Source organism: Cephus cinctus, unplaced genomic scaffold, assembly GCF_000341935.2.
Source record: "Cephus cinctus unplaced genomic scaffold, Ccin1 Ccin1_scaffold0116, whole genome shotgun sequence".
NCBI classification, from domain to species: domain Eukaryota; kingdom Metazoa; phylum Arthropoda; class Insecta; order Hymenoptera; family Cephidae; genus Cephus; species Cephus cinctus.
In genome coordinates this window covers 60888-80819 of record NW_014332851.1, presented here as the reverse complement: position 1 = coordinate 80819, position 19932 = coordinate 60888, and the positions used below count along the sequence as shown (strand labels likewise).

Here is a 19932-nt window from a genome sequence, read left to right as displayed (position 1 = left end):
AGAGTAAAACTAAGGATTACAAAAAAAGTATATATACAGGGTGTTCCGAAACTACCTGACCCGGTGGGTATGCCGGTGTTCGGGAGGCTCAAAAATCACGAAACATCTCAACGTATTCCTTAAAATTTGACAAGGAATGCAATGGTACTACTCCAGTGCGTTTCATATGGAACACCCTGTATAAATCTTCATTGTTTGATTGAAGAAGAAACACTTGCATGTGTACTAATAAATACAATGTAACTCTTAATGTTCATAGGCGTACTTTCATACACCGTTTAGTTTACTGGGTCTGGTCGCTGAGGGATGCTCTACTTACACATTTCCAAAAATTTTGGGATCTTCAAAGGTATCATTAATATTTCCTTAACTCTAGATCGACAACATGGTCTCAAATTGACCCCAAGACCTTTTGTTAGGTTTTAATCAAATTAGGTAGTCAAGGAGAGGAACGATTGACTCTGAAACTGTTATCTGATACCATATTTGAAAGTTTCAATAATAAATAATAAAATTGAATTGATTGAGAAAACGTATTATTCAGTCCACAAAAATGTAAAGTCAGAACAGGTAGGGTTATTTTGATTCCTTTGTTGTCAGTTTAGGATTAATACTTATACACTTTAATTTCTAATAGAATTATATAGTAAAAGCTCTCAATTTGTCCTCCCTCTAATAATACACACTCTCCAATCGTCCAGAGGCGTCGCCTACTTAATACCTACACATGCACAATAATATTTTCTTTGTCATTTTACACGTCTGTGTATGAAAGTGATGGTATACTATCAGTTTTTTATACCAACGTTTCCCTCTCATACTGACAACTCATCTTTATTCGATTTTGAGACGTGCTTGAGTTCAGAGTGAAATTGACTTTTAACTAGCAACATTTTTTTTTTTGTAACAGTGCTCTGTCAAAGTTATCAACGATATTTAATACATATTTTCCAATAGAAGATTTTAAACAAAAGTGAAAAAAATCCAAGACGGATATATAAATCTGTGCATTGTTGGACTGTGCGCTCACTCTGTGATAGATTTTTATAGATTTGGTTAGTCTGGATTGAGTGAAATTCAAGATTTAGAAACGCGAGACAAAACCGAAAACATTAACGGGTCCCTATGTATTGACAGGTTTCCGTTTCGCATGTAACGACCCTAATAGATATTCGCACATTGGCTTAGGACCGCAGCATAGATTTTGTTCCTATTTCGACTATTGCAGGGTTCCCAAGCTATGGTTGGACTAATTGAGAGGTTTTACTGTACAGTATTTACTACGAGTGGGTATCAGTTGTGCATAAGGCAACTATATATCGAAAAACTGTTTACTATTTATTTTCACCAATCTCGAACTGTGCACGGAATATTGTGCACCATAGCTTAATAACTGTGCATAAAATATCTTTATACGAAAAATTGTGCAGATATTTATTACAACATTTGTATGGACATTTCAGTTAATTCTGATCTAACCTTACCATTTACAAACTTGTTACAATAATACGTTATTGTGACAGACTATTCATGGTGGGGAGAAAATCATGATATAATCAAAAAGTAGGGGATTCCTTATGAAAAAATAAATCGAAATTTGCAGAATACAGTTTTTCCCACGAGGCTTCGATCTTAAGAAAATAGACTAAATATTAGTAGGGTACACTGCGGGATATTAATGCCGTCCTTGGGTAGAGCTAGTAGGAAGCGTGAGTAGGGCGACTGGCAGTGGCGACTGGTGGCAAACAAGCCAGGCCGCCGCGTGGAGAGGGTAGCCTATTCCCCGCGCTTGGGACGGCATGTCTGTCCAGAGTCCAGGCGTCCCGTATAAGAGTGTCTCAGACAATTTCAACAGAGTCCACATAAGTCCCTTTCATTCGCAGTTAGTGGAGTCCCAGAGATATCCTGCACTGTGTATAAGAGCGTCTCACTTGGGTCTAGCGTTAATCGCCCATAAGACCCTCTCACTCGCTGGCAGCGCTGGCCTGGCGCGTGTAAGAGTGTCTCACTTGCTTCTAGCGCTAGTCGCCCATAAGACCCTTTCACTCGGAAGCCAGGCCGACGCGTAGAGAGGGTAGCCTATTCCCCTCGCTCGGGACGGCATGTCTGTCCAGAGTCCAGGCGTCCCGTATAAGAGTGTCTCACAAAATATCAACATGAGTCCGCATAAGTCCCTCTCACTCGCAGTTAGTGGAGTCCCAGAGATAGCCTGCATTGTGTATAAGAGCGTCTCACTTGCGTCTAGTGCTAATCGCACATAAGACCCTCTCACTCGCTGCCAGCAGTGGCCTGCGGATTATAATAAGAGAGCCTAATGTTTGGAGTGAGAGGCTCTTATAGGCGACTCGCGCTAGAGCCAAGTGAGACGCTCTTATACGCGCTAGGCCACTGCTGCCAGTGAGTGAGAAGAGGGTCTTATGGGCGACTAACGCTAGACCCAAGTGAGACGCTCTTATACACAGTGCAGGCTATCTCTGGGACTCCACTAACTGCGAGTGAGAGGGACTTATGCGGACTCATGTTGATATTTTGTGAGACACTCTTATACGGGACGCCTGGACTCTGGACAGACATGCTGTCCCAAGCGCGGGGAATAGGCTACCTTCTCCACACGGCGGCCTGGCTTGCTTGCCACCAGTCGCCACTGCCAGTCGCCCTACTCACGCTTCCTACTAGCTCCACCCAAGGACGGCATTAATGTCCCGCAGTGTACATATGCACTTGGCTAATGATCGACTTACAGAACTCGCTACAGATCACTATTTCCTTCTGTCTCTCTTGTGACGTGATTATTCGATTCATAGTCATAAGGCAACTCCGGCTACCGATTCAGATAACGTTCTCGCTTTCTGGTTCCCTTCGTGTCGCCAACCTGCTAAAAAATATCTAAATCATACTTTCGAATGCTTTTTACGAACTGAAACGTAAATAAGTCCTCTCAAAGTTAAACTGATGTCGCTTTGAACGTGACGTCGTTGATCCCTGCGTGATCTTGACCAAAATATAAAAGCTAGTGGGTATACCTCGTCTATTTGTACCATAGCACATAGGATGTTTACCTCCAACTTCAATCTCGTTTCCCGTACAGATTTTGGGAGCTTGGGAATCATGCCACATTATCGCATTCTATGCTAACCGTATCTCAACTTTATGTCGTGCATTTGAAAATTGCAACGTCACAAATTATAAATAGCATCTAAGGAACAACATATGTGCATTAGAAACAATTGCGTATTTTTTAGCACTAACTGTCTGGTGGCTCACGTTTCTACTGTTGCGTGCACAGCTACTAAGCTATAGTGCTTAATCTCTCGTGCACAGTTTGAGGTTGATACAAATAAACTTTGCATGAAATATCTCGTACACGGTTATTTGAATGTCACATTTATAGTTACATAGTTTCTCGTGAACAGTTGCCCCGTGCACAATTCGGGTTTACCTATTTTGTATAATCTATTGCATAGAAATACTTAGTAAATATAATTTGTAATATTTACGGCTGTAAAATGGAATAAGACAAGTATTATTTCCAACATAAACACATTTCTGGGTACCAAATATTTATCAATCCCACAATGATATTAATGGCCTTTTGTTATCAAAAAATCGTAAATTAAAGGAAACATGTCATATAATTATTCAATGCTGATCGGGTGTTATATTTACAGGATATCCCAATTTAACTTAGACACTGGAATATCTCGGAAACAAGGAGTTTTGGGACAAAATATTTAAGACAAAAGTTGTCGGGCTCGAAGGGGACCATCTATTGAAATACCTGAAGGTTTGGGGTGGGGGCTGTGTTGGGCCCAGTGAGACCCAAGTCCAGGTTTTTTAAGGAGAATCCCCTATTCTTTATTGCAGATTTGTGTTGTATGAAAAAAAAAGTAAGTTTTGTTCTTGATAATTTTTCGATAAACCTTCTGCAAAAGACGCAAAAGGCCCTCGAAGTTAAATTTTAAAATACGTTACAAGATCCGGTTTTTTGTTAGTGATAATAGTAGTATGGACTGGCCATTTGATAATCTGAATTAATGTTGGGCGTCGCGACTGTTTTGGGTTCAATGAGGCCCAAAATTCATTAAACAATTTTTTAATTCATATTAAAATCATTTTAAAACATAAGAGTCCTGATGCGTCTTGAGGTCAATCACGCACGAATTATGTGTCATATACATCTTTTTTTGTTTTTCACTGATCTCTTATCGTACAAAGATTTGTAAATAACATATATATTGTGCAATTAGGGAGAAAAAGTGGAAAAACAAACATGCCGAAATTGTGAGAGGCAAGGGAACTCACAAAAAACAATTAACCTGAAATTGTAATTTCTGACGTCAGGTTCGAAACCAGCGAACTCAACAACCCTGTTAATCAGGTTTCATATAAATTATGTAAAGTTTTGAAGTTTTGGTCACTGTATTGAATTCACCATTCTGAATTTTGAATTTTTTACTTCAAATTCGAAATCAAAGATTTCAACAACCGTCTGATATCAAGTTTCATACAAATCAGACGAAATCTTGACTTTTGGTCAGTCTTTTTAGCTGCTATTCCACTGTGTATTGGCTGGGTGGTCTATTGATCTTGCCTTAATTGGCAGAATTAACATCCTGAAGCTTCAATTTAGTCAGATTATCAAATCGCCAGTCCATATTACTATTATCACTAAACAAAAAACCGGAACTTGTAACGTAAAATGATCAAGAACAAAACTTATTTTTTTTTTTCATACAACACAAATCAGCAATTAAAAATAGAGGTTCTCATTTAAAAAATGGACTTGGGTCCCACAGGACCTAACATAGATCCCAAGCCAAAAATTCAGGTAAATCACTAGATGGCCCTCTTCAAGCCGAACAACTTTTTTCTCAAACATTTTTCCAAAAACTCTTTGTTTCCGAGATATTTCAATGTCTAAGTTAAAATGGGACACCCTGTAGTAGTCTGGAAGTACAAATTATGGAAGTACAAAAGTGCAAATGTGTCTGTCAGTATCCAAACTTCAATTAAAACATGCTCAACATATGTGTAAACGGGTAACTTTAAACACTTTCACAATATTTAATTATAGGATTTATGCACTGCATTGTACTTAATGTCATTTTGTCACTTTTATATGCTTGAACAGGTCTCAAAAATGCCATAATTTAGAACAAATTTTTTATGAATGTTTAATAAATATAGAATAAAAGTAAGTAATGGTATACAAGATTTCCTTGGCCTCGATATCAGTGCGCTGTGAAGCTTTACCTTTGATTCAAATAATTCGATTCATCTAGATATAAAGCAGTAATCCTGTATATTTTTTTACGCAGGCTGGTGAAATGTTATATTTGGGGTATAAGCTAAATGCATTTGAAGCGAAGCAACGTGGATTTGTGAGCGAAATATTTCAAGATGATGAAATAAACAAGGTGTGGTCTCGTTTAAACGGTATATCTCGTTTATCCAAGGAGGTAAGTCCCATGAAATATGTAAATCTTTTTGAACAAATCAATTTTTCATGATGATACATTTTATACAGGCATTACTAAATTTAGGCACCGACAACTGCAATGGTTGATAAATCCAAAATCAAACTAAAGTTTTTCCGCCAACCGCGTGCGGCCAGTGGTATATTGCGTGCGTTCGAACTTAGTATCTTGCATCCTTTTTGGACAAACCCCCCCGTGCACTTTTCCTTACCCGCCCGTTTTGGATATTGTGAAACCCGAGGTATTTGTAAGTAGCCATTATCGCGTTCGGGAACCTTCCTCCCTGAGACCCCCTCACCTCCTCCCCTGCTAGCCGTGCCATTTCGCGTTAGAGTAAATATTCGAGGACCTTCTGAGGTCACTCGACTATGCTACGCCGAACAAGTAGCTGGCGCCCATTTGTTGTTTTCGAGATATCTAGTGCCGGTAAGCCCTCCTGTCCCTCCTGCCCTCTTGCCAATACCCTGCTCCCCCGCTCCCTGATTCCCCTCGCCCACTAGTCCATTTAAAGGTCCCTTCTGACACCGCGTGCTCCCGAGCGAGCACCCGCATGTATTGTGTTGACTGCGTGTTAGTCCAGAGTTGCGTCTTTGGCGGTATTGCATTGCGAACATCCTAGTTTCTTTTTAAGTATCTTTTCTTTTCTGTCCTTTGCGTTACGCTATTTTGTAATTCTTCTGTACACCGGCATTTACGTCATTAATTATATTCTTTTTCTATTTTACCACGTGTTCCCTTTTCTGTTCGAGATCCCTCCGACCTGTATTTGCGATAGCTGTCTTGCGAGACCCTGGGCCATTTTCGTGGCCCAGTACGTCACAGTATTAATATGAAAATGCGTGATAGGAATCGAATCGTTTTCTATCGTCACCAACTTATTAGGGAAGAATATGAAATAAACGATAACCTTCTTATATGGCTTAATAACAAATGGTTTTTCCAACAATTATCATGAATTTAAGGATGCATTGCATGTACATTTCCCACCAAGAATCTGATTTGATTCGAATTTGAGTGCTTTGACACGAGAATAAAAACTGAAAAAAATCGACGTCTTGGAAGGTAGGAAGAATGTTTATTTTTAATAATGATGCCAAAGAGTTACTAATAAATGAATTAAAAAAATTATTTTACATATTCGATAGAAAACTTTCATATGAAATGAAGTCTCTAATTTTTCCGATAAAAAAAGTATTCTTAATATCTCCAAGTCGCTGATTTTTGTCAAATTCTTCCCTTATCGCAAAATACTCAATGAAATCAATCTTTTGGTTGAGAATTTATGTACAATGCATTCTTAATACAGTTAACTAGTGATCAATTTGTTGTGTCATGCATAAAGTCATCCTATATAATATGCAATAATAAACCTATTAAAAATGATAAACAATTGATCTGCTTCTTTTTATATAAAACAATAGAAATTGTATAGGAAATATTAGATAACGAATCTAAATTTTACGAACCAAAAACACGATTCAATTAGATAGGATTTTTTAAAAATCGTTTTCTATCGTATTTTTTAAGCAGGGAATAGTTGTTCGAGTCTGTCAGCAATTGCTAACGTAATTTCTGGATATGATCAAATTTTAATATTATTTTTTTTCAAAAATCAATTCCGTATCTAATACGTGAAAATTATTAATTTGGCTTGTCGTTGTAAGATTTAGAGATTCTCGAAATTTCTGTTACATAAGTTATAATTATTTATTTTTATTGGGTGCTATGTCCTGTTACGTTATTTTCCGGAACACAATTTCCCCGAAAAATTGCTCGTAGCAAGACAACCCAACGTCACAAGACGATACTCTAGTATTTCCCCGGGAAACCGAAATCAAAAGATCCGTACTATTGTAAATGCCAAATATGTGCCATGAAACACGCAAAACTCCCTAGAAAATCAAGAGGACTCCGGCTAGTAGGAAAGAAACTGAAAGACGTGGTAAAGGCGCGGGGAACGCATAGATGGTAAAATAAAGTAGATTGAGAAATCACGAGAAATTCAGTTACAGTAATAATAGGTGCTTTTATTGGGGACTTATTAAATTAACAAATGTACCGTAATCAACAGTTAACGATGGTCGAGAAAACAAATAAGAATGAGTTATCGCCCGAGACGAGGTCCTGTACGGGATACGCGAAACACAATACGCTAATACAAACTATTATAAGCTATACGATGTCCTTGCGATACACGTGAAACAGAGAAATAATTCCAAATACGATATACTCTACTTCTGTGACCTACAGGGCTCGAGAGGCCTAGGTGCCCTCGCGATATGACTACCCGTTACAATACCAAACGCAGATCATAAACTACTCGATGGCGCAAAACAGTGTTCCACGTAGAACGAAATAACGAGTACAGTTCACGCAATGCGAGCTAGATAGACGGAATCAAATAGTGGACAGATAGATGTTGTGAGCCCAAATACTGGATTCACGGATTTGACTGCCGGAAAGTGTTTTCGGGAGTCAGGTACTTTGGGATTCGTTGCCTGAGTAAAAAGTTGGAACTTAACTCTCGATAACAAGTAAAAGATTTATTTGAAACAAAATAAGTTACGTTAAAGTACACTATTAGAAATAAACCGTAAACGTGGTGAGTATGAAATCACGAGGCTGGAGGTTAATACTTCGACTAAGTTACCGTAGTAACACTTCACTCGTAGCTCTCTTACTTCGTCTGACGTGCCGACAGGCTGTCCGCTGTTTATATCTTAATTATGGAATTTTTAGAGATAAAATAACCGAAGGATTGTTTCTATATTTCGCCATGGTGTCGGTGATGTGTCTCCTTTGATTCCATAATATTAGCGAGTGGAATGTGCCGCGTCGCAGCCTGGCCATTCCGTCGCTTCTGACGTAGGCGCGTTTTTAAATCTATATTATGGTTTACAACATAGGGTAGGTCCAGCGGATATTATAAATTAGAGAAATCCAAATTAAATTACCACACGTATATAAATTTGGAAAAAAATATAAGAGTAGAGGTACGTAACAGTAACGACATAGAAAATATAATATGCAAGAATTAGAACTGGAAAGATACGATCGCAAAGTATTATTCAAAGGTTCGATCTCATGAACGTACGAGAATCGTAGTTCATGGGTTTTTACGATAACTCTCCAGGGTCACCGAGAACATTAAGAATATCTAATAATAATAAGAAATAATATAAGAGTTCACGCTAAGGCACAGAAGCTTTTATTTTGGCGGTATGCGGTCTTCTCCTCAGCCGTAACCGGAAAGATAATAATTGCGATACTATCAAGATATTTACATACTTTACTGTATGTCATGACGCTCCCGGGTGATGCCCAGTTGCACACAAACCCAATTGGACACAAATGCGAATTTGTCTCCTGAGCGATATTCCATCAATAATTCAACGATATTGTGAGTTATCTTAATCTAGCGGAATCTTTTCAAACATTTAATGCTCTCTTCTGTCGATATACTTATTCTGTAACCTACCCAGTCTTCGAAATTTGCATATTCCACGCTATCCTAACCTTACCTAACCAAACTCAGCGTAAACTAATGTTAAATCACATACAATATACTGTACTAAGCTATTGCTCGTGCCTAATTCTATTCCATCCATTTAGAAGTAGACATAATTTTCAATAAAAAGTCATTTGTGTCCAATTGGTCTGTGCGCCAGTGAATCTCCCCGACGCACGCTCCCTATGGGTTAGTCGCTTGATCGGAGGCATTTCGTGAAATTTGAATTGGTTTTCTTTTTTGACTTGTTAGCGTCTTACGCCTGTTTTCTTCGACGTGGTTCAATGCATGAACTTGGTTTAACTGTCAATCAGATATTTACATTTTGAAAGTAAACGAAGTTTATACATTGAACCGCCTTGAAGAAAACGGGCTTTGGTGTTTCTACCTGCTGACATTGCTTTGTCCCTTTGGTGAGCTTAGGATTAATTATAGTGAATTTCTGTACTCTTGGTGCACTGTTGAAGACGAGCAACTCCTCTTAGGATTGGTCGAGGTTGTTGTTTGCTCCCGTTATTATACGTGTTTAGTTTCAGATTGTAAAGAGGCTTTTCTGCGATAGCATTCGTTTGATCAGATCTCATAAATAAATGAGAGAGAGATATCTAGCGCCCAACTGACTGAGTGTGTTTGCGAGAGTACGAGAGAGACCTCGATATATTTTTTTTTTTGAGGGTGGGATTATCAACATGTGAGGTTGGGTTTTGCGACGTAGAGTTAGCAAAATTAAAAAAGTAACATCGCAATATGTATAGTGACGGTCTGGGTGGTGATTTCCACCCACGGTCTCTCAAAGACAGCTATCGCAACTCGACAGGAGGAGGAATCACGAAAAGAAAAGGAAATACCAAGTAAAAAAAAAACAAGAAAGAATATAATTAATCGAATAAAGTGCAAATACAACGGAAAAGAAAATAAACCGGAATATAACAGGAAATACTATAACCCAAAAGATAAAGGCGCAAGATTAGACTAAATACGAAACAATAATAAACCGGGCCTCACGCGGGAGCACGGGGTGTCGCAACGGGGTTTAAACGGGCGGGAAGGGGGGGGGAGTCGGGGAAGCGGAGATACGCAAGTGGGTAAGGGGGACCGGAGGGACAGGAGGGCGTACTGACACTGAATATCGCGAAAACAATAAGAATTGGGCGTCAGCTACGGTTACGGTGTAACACTGTGGAGTGACCCCGGAAGGTCCTCGAATATTTACTCTACAGGAATGGGATGGCTAGCGGAGAGAGAGGTGAGGGGTCTCAGGGAGGAAGGTTCCAGAACGCAAAAATGGCTACTTCATAGTACCTCGGTTAAAACGCAAAAATGAGGGAGGGGTGGAAGGAGAAGTGTACGGAGGCTTTCTGATAAGGGACGCAAAATACTAAAAATTAGGACGCACCAATACACCACGGGCCTCGAGCTGGAGGTCGGAAGGCCCATGGAAAATACAAAGAAACTACTAGAATGCCGGTCCACGTGGGGACGGCTTGCAATGTCCTAAAGGGACCTACAAAATCTACGGCGCAAATAATAAGGGGCTAATAGGGACGGAATAGTAGCTAGGAAAAACTCAATCACGCAATGTAGTCACGCAAAACGCACATCGTACTCCGCAACTCACTATAATCCCATAAGATTGCATACTTACACTCAGACTCACTCCGCAAAATTCACACTATCGCTCTATTCGAAATCCTGGCTCGAAGTGATGTGTTCTTGCCGCTCGCCGGTCCTCGTGGGCCTCCAGGGCCTCGGTGGTTGGTGGAGCTGCTCGGCTGAGAGGGCTACGCGCTACGGTATTGGTGGGCAGTCCTGGCATGGCAGAGCATTGGTTGTTTTCGTGTGCTGGCTTGTCGGGCCTTCTAAGGCCTTGCAGGCGGGTGATACGACGCTGGCTTCGCCGGCGCGCGGGCTGCCTGTCGCGCGCCGGTCAAGGTGGCGGCCTCGAGGCCTGTGAGAATTCTCCTGGGCCTGTCCGCATTTCGGAGGGAGAGGGTTCCACCGCTGTCACACGGGCCTCTTTGCTACCCCTGTGACAGTACTGCACCGGGGCTGCATACTCGTGGCCACGATGGCGACTGGCGGGCATTCATCCTACGGGGCTCTCGATCAGCTGTTCCTCCTGCCCATGCCATCCATGCCTTCCGCTACCTCGGCAACATAGCCACTCTCTCGCTCCTTCCTGGATGCTGGGTCCTCGTAGATGGTCCACGGCAAAATTACGGTTTTTCCGGCGCCTTAATTTGACTATTGTTTTAAGTAGTACTTCTGACGTAGAACTAAAAAGTATATGTATATATCTTATAGGCCTATATTGATTTTTAACCAACCTAACTAACTACCTAAAGAACTTATTAACGCATCGATTAACACGTAGGTACACTTGCTCACTTCACTCGCTCGCCAAGGATTCTTTTTTATCTAAAACACCATGAGGATCCCTGGAATTCTAATCCAACCTAACCTTACCGTACCTAACCTAGACCTAGAACAATTCAGCACAGCACTACAAGATCGTTGAGACGAACTCGCTCGCTTCGCTCGCTCGTCGACGATTTTTTATAACTAAAACACTATCACATAACCTAACCTATAGTCTAACTCTTTCAAAGCACGTTACAGAATCGATTTCTATGTAGCTGGACTCTACTAAAAATCAAGCGAGTTATTCTTTTTAAAGAATTATGTCTCTCGAAGAAGTATTTCGAAGAACTGTTTTAGAAGAATTATATCATTCAAATAATTATTTTACCCAGGAATTTTCTTGGAACCTATATTGAATTTTCAGGTGAAACTCAGGAATCTTCTCAGAGGCTGTGTTGGATTTTCAGGTGGAACGCAGAAATTTTCTTGGTGGCTAATACTTAGATATTAATTTAGAACTTCAGACATTTTATGGTGGTCACAGCTATCAGGGTGAGGAAATTACAGGAACTGCTCGACGAGGCCTCCAGCCACCTCTTGGCAGTATCGCATGTGGCTCTTAAAGCTTTTGTTCTCCTCCTGCAATTGAAACAGAGTTATGGTCGTACACTCGCTTTGTATTTTCTCCTTCAATTCTGTGACATTCGCGCACTGTGAGGCATACACTTTTGATTTCAAATTACCCCATAAAAAGAAATCCAGTGGCGTAAGTTCGGGGCCTTGATGGTCACTTAATCAAGGAAGAACCTCGCCCAATCCACCTAGTGGGGAATTCATCGTTGAGGTACTGCTTTACCTGCACTGAATAGTGAGCTGGTGCTCTATCGTGCTGAAATATTACATCTTCCTCTGGCTTCAGATGTTTTATTTCTGGCACGATTTTCTCCCTCAACAGACCTAGGTATGTCTGACTGTTCAGATTCCCATCAATGAAAAATTGACCCAACAAGGGTGTACCCATTATGCCAGCCCACATATTCAGTTTTCTAAGGTATTGAGAATGAGGCTCCTTAGTCGAGTGAGGATTTGCCTGCGCCCACATACGACTATTTTGCCGGTTTGGGTCAACGTGCAGCACAAATATGCTCTCATCTGAGAAGCATATTCTCTTAGATAAATCTTCGTCAGACTTGCACATCTTCATTACCCGCTCGCAGAATTGAGTACGTTACTCTGGATCTATTAGCAGCAACTCTTGATGCATTTGATATTTGTACGAGTGGAATGAATGTCGATGAAGGATCCTACACGTTCTTGACTGCGATATCCCAATACAGCGATCCACCATCGTGGTGGAAGGATGGCGATTTTCCGCAATAACATTCAATGCCACCCCACAATTATCATCGCCCGTAGCCGAACGTACTCACACTGGTACGCGATTGTGCAACGACTCCGTTTGCACCTTTTTAGTCATAAGTCTCCTGACTGTCGTATGACTTGCCTGCCTCTTCGGATGTTGCACATTAAACATCCGGGCAGCTTCTCGTGCATTCTTATTTGCTTGGTCATAGTATACTAGCAACCCCGTTCTCTCCTCTTCCGTGAACCTCATGTTGCATCAACACAAATCGCAAAACGCACAATACAAGCAACAGTAAATGAAAAATCTCACAAACTGAACTAGTAAAAAGCAAATTAACTAAAAAAATACGAAAGAGAAATGCAGAGAAATAAGGTTCACAATAATAAATTTACTGACTGCCAAATTGACAATACACCTTACTGAACGATATTGAATTGTTATAATAGCGGCGTCGTTAAACAATTGCTTTTACCATAGAAACGATAGGATAACTTTCTTACAAAACAGTACTACGTAGGTGTGCAAGGAAAACATGTATTAACGTGGTATATTATTTGCATTTGCATATGGAAAAAAATATTTTGATACTTAAGAGATTTAATTGCAATAAGTCATACAAAATGTTTGCGGATTCCTAAAAGTTTGATTATTCATATCCAGGTATCTTGATAAAGAATACCTTCCACTTCCAGGGGGTCGACAAGGAATCTCTTTAAGATATACTGATGCAGTCCAGAAACTGATCCTGCTTCACCTCCTTCTCTTATTGACTAAAGGAGGGGTGAAAAAAACCCTGGTCCTCATATTCCTCAACACTCTCTAGTAAACCATTTCTGGATCCCTGGAACGAGATATACAAAGGCACAATATACACTGTGACGTACTGGACCACGAAAATGGCCCAGGGTCTCGCAAAGCAGTTATCGCAAATACAGGGCGGAGGGATCTCGAACAGAAAAGGGAACACGTGGTAAAAATAGAAAAGAATATAATTAACAAGTGAAATGCCAATACAAGGAAGAAGGAAAAGATGCTTAAAAAGAAATTAGAATTTAATACAATAGAAAACTAAACCGCTCCGAACACGCTAAACTAAACAATGACATGCGGGCTCACGCAGGAGCACGCGGTGTCACATCGGACCTTTAAACGGACTAGTGGGCGAGGGGAATCAGGCAACGGGGGAGCAGGGTATTGGCAAGGGGGCAGGAGGGACAGGAGGACTTACCGGCACTAGATATCTCGAAAACAACAAACGGGCGCCAGCTACTTGTTCGGCGTAGCACCGTCGAGTGACCTCAGAAGGTCCTCGAATATTTACTCAAACGCGATATGGCACGTCTAGCAGGGGAGGAGGTGAGGGGGTCTCAGGGAGGAAGGTTCTCGAACGCGATAATGGCTACTTACAAATACCTCGGGTTTTACAATATCCAAAACGGCGGGGAAGGAAAAAGGGGGCACGGGGGTTTTCCAAAAAAAAAAGGCGCAAACTACTCTAGAACGCACGCAATATACCACTGGCCGCACGCGGTTGGCGGAAGGCCAGACTAAAACTCAAAAAGATAAGCTACGCAAAAAGGCCGGTCCACGTGGAGACGGCTCGCTAAATCCAAAAGGGGAAACTATTCTCAATGTAAAAGCGCAAGTAGGGAAAGGGGGTAGGGAAAAGGGTGGCAAAAAGGGGAAACTCGATCACGCAAAATATTACTCACTCAATAGGCTCGATATAATCCAAATTCGCAATTATCACTCACACTCAAACTCGCACACTCTATTTCGTATCGCAACCCGGCTCGAAGTGACGATCTCTTGCTGGTTTCCGGTCCTCGCTGTTTCTGTTCACAGGCCTCCAGGGCCTCAGGGATTGGTGGGTCTGCCCAGCTGAGAGGGCTACATACTTTGGCATTGGTCGGCAGTTTCGGCATGACAGGGCATTGGTCCGTATCATATCTCTTGGGCTCCCGGGCCTTCCAGGGCCTCGCGGCGGCGGCACGGTGCTGGCTTCGCCAGTGCGCGTACTGGCTGCGCGCGCCGGTCAATATGGCGGCCTCCAGGCCTGTCAAAATCCTCCCGGGCACGTCCGCGGTCTCGGAGGGAGAGGGCTCCGCCGCTGTCACACGGGACTTTTTCCTGCCCATGTGACGGGACTGCACCGGGGCTGCATACATTGGTGGCGATGGTGGTGGCTGGGCAACCATCCCACGGGCGACTCGGTCAGCTATCTTTCCTGCCCATGCCATCCCTGCCTTCCACTGCCTCGGCGACGTAGCCGCTCTCTCAATCCTTCCAGGGATGCTGTGTCCTCCTGGCAGGTCCACGACGATGTCCTCGATGCGGGTGCTTGCTGTTGGTCCTCGAAAATGGTCCTCGAGCCAGTGCCCTACGGGGGAATGGTGACAGGAAGGGAAGGGTGAAGGGGGGGATCTTACGACTAGTTATAATAAACCTAGAACACTGAATACGCTCGATTAACAATACTGACTATAAAGTGCAATACCCTAGGCCTGTGGGGGGGGGGGGGATCTTACGACTAGTTATAATAAACCTAGAACACTAAATACGCTCGATTAACAATACTAACTATAAAACGCAATACTCAAGGCCTGTGGGACCTCGAGCTAAGAGGCGGAGGGGAGTCTGTAGTAACATTTTTGTTACAACACATAAATAAATTAACACCAGCAGTACAATCAATATATAATAGTCAAGAGGTCTGGCACGCTCTCAGAGAGTTTACTAAGAAAAATACTTTTAATTAGCGAAACAAAATACTAATAGGTACGCCACTGATAGTCAGTGCGTCCTGTATTCTCAAGGGCGATTACCCGAAAAAAAGGTGACTCTACATTAGACCAACGGCGTAAGGCGTCGAGAAATATTACAATAAGACGGTAGCACTAAGAATTTAATAAAATAAAAATATTAATTGGTTTAAGGCGAGGATGCCATTTCTAATAACGTAAGCAAAAAATACGATACAGTCGATATAAGCGATAATTCTACGGAAAAGAAAAGCTAAGTAATACAAGCGGTATCCGGCACTATCGTTCTTTTACTTAGAGGGACTGGAACGACATTCAGTCCCCGTAAGCGAGACAATCGTCATGGAGACAAAGACCCTAGATGGTTATCAGTCCAGGTAAATTCACAAAAGATCTCAAAGTATTGGTATCGAAAAGTTCTCACCAAATATAAACGACAACGATATCGAAAGTTAGTCCTCAGACCTCCTTCCTTCAAGTTGGCCTCAATTAGTAAATCGGCAGTCGACTTTTCGTCCAGTTCACTATTACTTATTGATACTCTGAATACAGTCACAAACTAAGATGCTTCAAACGTAAGTGAACGAGCCGGAATTCGTCGCCAGAGGAACAGCCTTAAGGGCCCCCCTCCATAAATTAATATTTCCTAATTCGCACGGTAGAACAATAGCAAGAAATAATAATACAAAATAGGTAAATCGTGCTGGTCGAACGGCGGTTTGAGTTGTTATGTTGTTGTGTCTCGGAAAAGGCTCTGTTAGATTGCCTCAGCCTGTTCAGAACAACGATTGCTTCTTCCCATCATTCTGGAAACACACGAAAACTAGATTTAAATAGTACATTATGCAATAAGGGAGTAAAGTCGTTGATTATTCCCGCGGGTGAGAGTGTACTGCCCGGGCGAAAGTGCTTTTCTAGAAACCGTACCGCATGGCTTGATATTTCAAATGTTACTCTACAATTTTTTCCAAGAATAATCAAATAATTTTTGGGTACGATAGTAAAGTATTGCGCAGTTCTACACTGCCCAAGTGGTCGACAAAAAGGTCCGAGCTAACCGACAACGATTAGGATTAAAACAAGCGTCACTATTCTTTATCCCTAAGGCGAGTAAAAATTACTTATTTTTTCAAATACATAGAAGGTTTCATTCAGTATTTCAAACCAAGTCTGTCGCGTGTAATAATTTTTATTCACGACTGAGCTATAATAGCCACTTTATTCCCTGAAAAGTGGAACCAAATCAGCCACCGTCATTATGATGGAAATATATGTTTTTTTAAATATTCAAAAAATTCAAAATTTTTAAATTTTTCACCTTTTCAAAACTTTCAAAAATTTTCAAAATTTTCAAAATTAAAAAAAAAATTTAAAATTTCGCGGGAATAAAGTTAATTATTCGCGCAAAATGCGGGAATAGAGTAAATATGCGGTAATAAAATGCTACTTTAGTCCTACTTTTCAGGGAATAAAGTGGCTATTATAGCTCAGTCGTGAATAAAAATTATTACACGCGACAGACTTGGTTTGAAATACTGAATGAAACCTTCTATGTATTTGAAAAAATAAGTAATTTTTACTCGCCTTAGGGATAAAGAATAGTGACGCTTGTTTTAATCCTAATCGTTGTCGGTTAGCTCGGACCTTTTTGTCGACCACTTGGGCAGTGTAGAACTGCGCAATACTTTACTATCGTACCCAAAAATTATTTGATTATTCTTGGAAAAAATTGTAGAGTAACATTTGAAATATCAAGCCATGCGGTACGGTTTCTAGAAAAGCACGTCAAGACATATTTTTATTTAGAGTTTACAATCCTTATCTTCTTTATGTTATCCGCAATAGATAAAACACGTCAACTACACAAAGAACATAATGATTTATGATCCCTCTAACTTCACTACGTCGCAAATAACTCACTAAAGGGAAACATGGTGGACAGAGCGACGCTGATGGTGAAATCCACATCCTCTCCGGAGTCTACTTATACAGACCACGATTTCAAAACTTCTCCCAATAGTGTTCAGCCTACTTTCTTCTAATCTTAATGGGCAATTGTTTTGAGTTACGCGTTCAACCAAATGAAAATTGGTATACGGTGTTCAAAACATCATGCATTGAATTTTTGTATTACAAGCAGCCCGGTAGGAAACAGATTATTAAAGTGAGCGAGAGCCGGGGAGGGGGAGGGAGTGATGCATTAAATTTAAAATGGATCGAGAAACTAAGCATAGGAGTATTATTTTTCATCCTGGGAACATCCATATCAAATTTCCAAGACTTCGCGATTGTTGATTTCAAAGTTATAGAGTACTTGTCGATTCTGGACGCTGTTACAAAATACGTTAAACCGAAAAATGTATTAGGAAAGAAATGCCAGAACACATAAATAGTAGTATATAGCTGTGGACATTCTGGATACAGATTCCTGCACCGACCTTTGCCGACATTCGAGAACCTTCGAATGTCTGTGCTAAGTTGGCAACGTGTGCGCCCACAATTTCCGGAAGTAACGTCATCAAGACCCCTCGATTCCAAGAGTTTTCGTTCGATTCCGGGAATTTTGCGCTCGATTCTAGGAGTTACACACGATTGAGAACCTTCTAGAACATTCTAGAACCTTCTAGAACCTTCTGAAAGCTTCGATGGTTTGTGTCCGTGCTAAGTCGCGGAGGATCGCTCCCAGAGCCGACGGTCCTCTCGCGCGACGTTATGATGGAGCCCCTTGCCCCCCACTCCGGGGAGCCTGCAAGAAACTTCGATGGACCCCTCCCAACCACGTGCAAGTTCGTGCAGTTTTCGGACAGCAGCTCTCAGCCGGGTTGACTTCGAACGTTATCTCGCAGTGGTCGAGAAGGCAGTCTCCTCGTCCCACGAAGAACGGTCGAAAATCTCCCAACCTGATGTTTCTGAAACGTTCGACGAGCCCTTCTCTCCTCCCACGCGTAACATTAATTATTCTAATATTTATTGAAATGTTATAAAAAACAATACTTCCTCACTCATTAAGTCAGATAACCTTATGAATAAAAATTCGCCGTTACGAATAGTGAGTTTGGTTAGAATGTTCACGACATTAATATAAATGCCACTAGTACTATTTATACGATGAATGTTCAGAGCGATGGTTAAAATTTCTTTAATTGAAGTCACGCATCGAGAATGCAATCCTTCATCCTTCGAGGTGTCAAATTACTCGTAGGAGATACGTAAACGTGCGACGCAACTTCGTCGGAGGAGGGCTAAGGTTCATCCGAATATTCTGTAACGTACGTGCGCAGTTCTGTCGTTCTGTCTGGAAGATGCATCAAATGCACAACTCTCAATTCTATCGCAATAAATGATAAGAATTGCAGTACAAAGATAACGTAAGAACTGTTACTTAAATCTGAGGTGTAGAGTTCCTACGACAAGAATAATTCTCCATACAGGTTCACGTACTCCCATTCAAAATTTTATTGATTACAACAGTGTATTTAGTAGTTTCACAACAGTGAAATTATGTGTAATTGAACGAATCATCATTAATCGAATAAGGATGACTTGTTACCTGGTCGCTTGATTCTCTCTTTTAGATTCTTCTATTTGACCTTGATTCGTGGTTGTATTGTCAGAAGAATAACCCGCAGCGTTAGCATGATCTGACCTTGCAGAATTTGCATTCAACGATGCGACTCCGAATAGATTGTTGTTATCGAAACTGATACGATTGCGTTTTTCAGGTAGATCCGCACTTCGTACCCATTCGTGGTACTGATCTCTTCGAAACTGTTCTCTCTTCCTTATGGCTCGTTCTTGTTATCCTTCTTTCCCATGCAAATGCTCCATTTTTAAACTTATAAACTTCTGAAGAAGAGATCACCGTTTGCAGAAATTGAAAAATGGACGAAATATGGCACTCCAAATATCAGACTTTTGAATAAAATTTTGAGAAACGTTACTCTTACGTTCGAAGAGAAAACCAAAATTATACAACGATTGGAATCCTGAAATCTCTAAACGAAAAATTTAAACAACAACTTCAAAAAAGTGGTGGAGGAACAGCGAAAGAGAAAAGAAGTGACAGAGTGCGTTGGGATGACTTGGAATCGGCGTTTGAGGGAACAATAAGGACTGGAATCATTGCAAACTTACGATACTAGGACTTGGGCCGTTTCTTGGAAGATTCCAGAAAATTGTTTACTGCGAGAGTAAAAAACGCACTTCTAAAGGATGGAAATTTTAAAGTGAACGTCGTCTTGTCATGTAAATTCGAAATCATTAAAGGTGGCGTGATTGTCGAAGTATTAAAGTTCGTCAATACTAAGAACGAAGTTATTCTACCGTCCACCGATATCAGTGGCTGGTTTAATACAAATGTGAAGGAAAGTTACTAGCCAAGGTTGAAGACTTCTAAGAAAGAGAATCTGGTTGGTCATTGGTAGAAATTATAAACTTGGCGGTAAACATCAACAGATA

The 19932-nt window shown here is 41.0% G+C and overlaps 1 protein-coding gene across 1 annotated transcript in view; it reads left to right on the top strand.

Annotated features, from left to right (window-relative positions):
- Positions 1 to 259: 259 nt before the first annotated feature.
- Positions 260 to 19932, top strand: part of LOC107274836 (enoyl-CoA delta isomerase 2, mitochondrial) — a gene marked incomplete at its 5' end in the record, with an annotated part of 55658 nt that continues 35985 nt past the window's right edge. Inside the window, 2 exon segments of the mRNA XM_015754392.1 lie at positions 260 to 349; positions 5319 to 5459. Coding sequence (XP_015609878.1) covers positions 260 to 349; positions 5319 to 5459 — 231 coding nt within the window.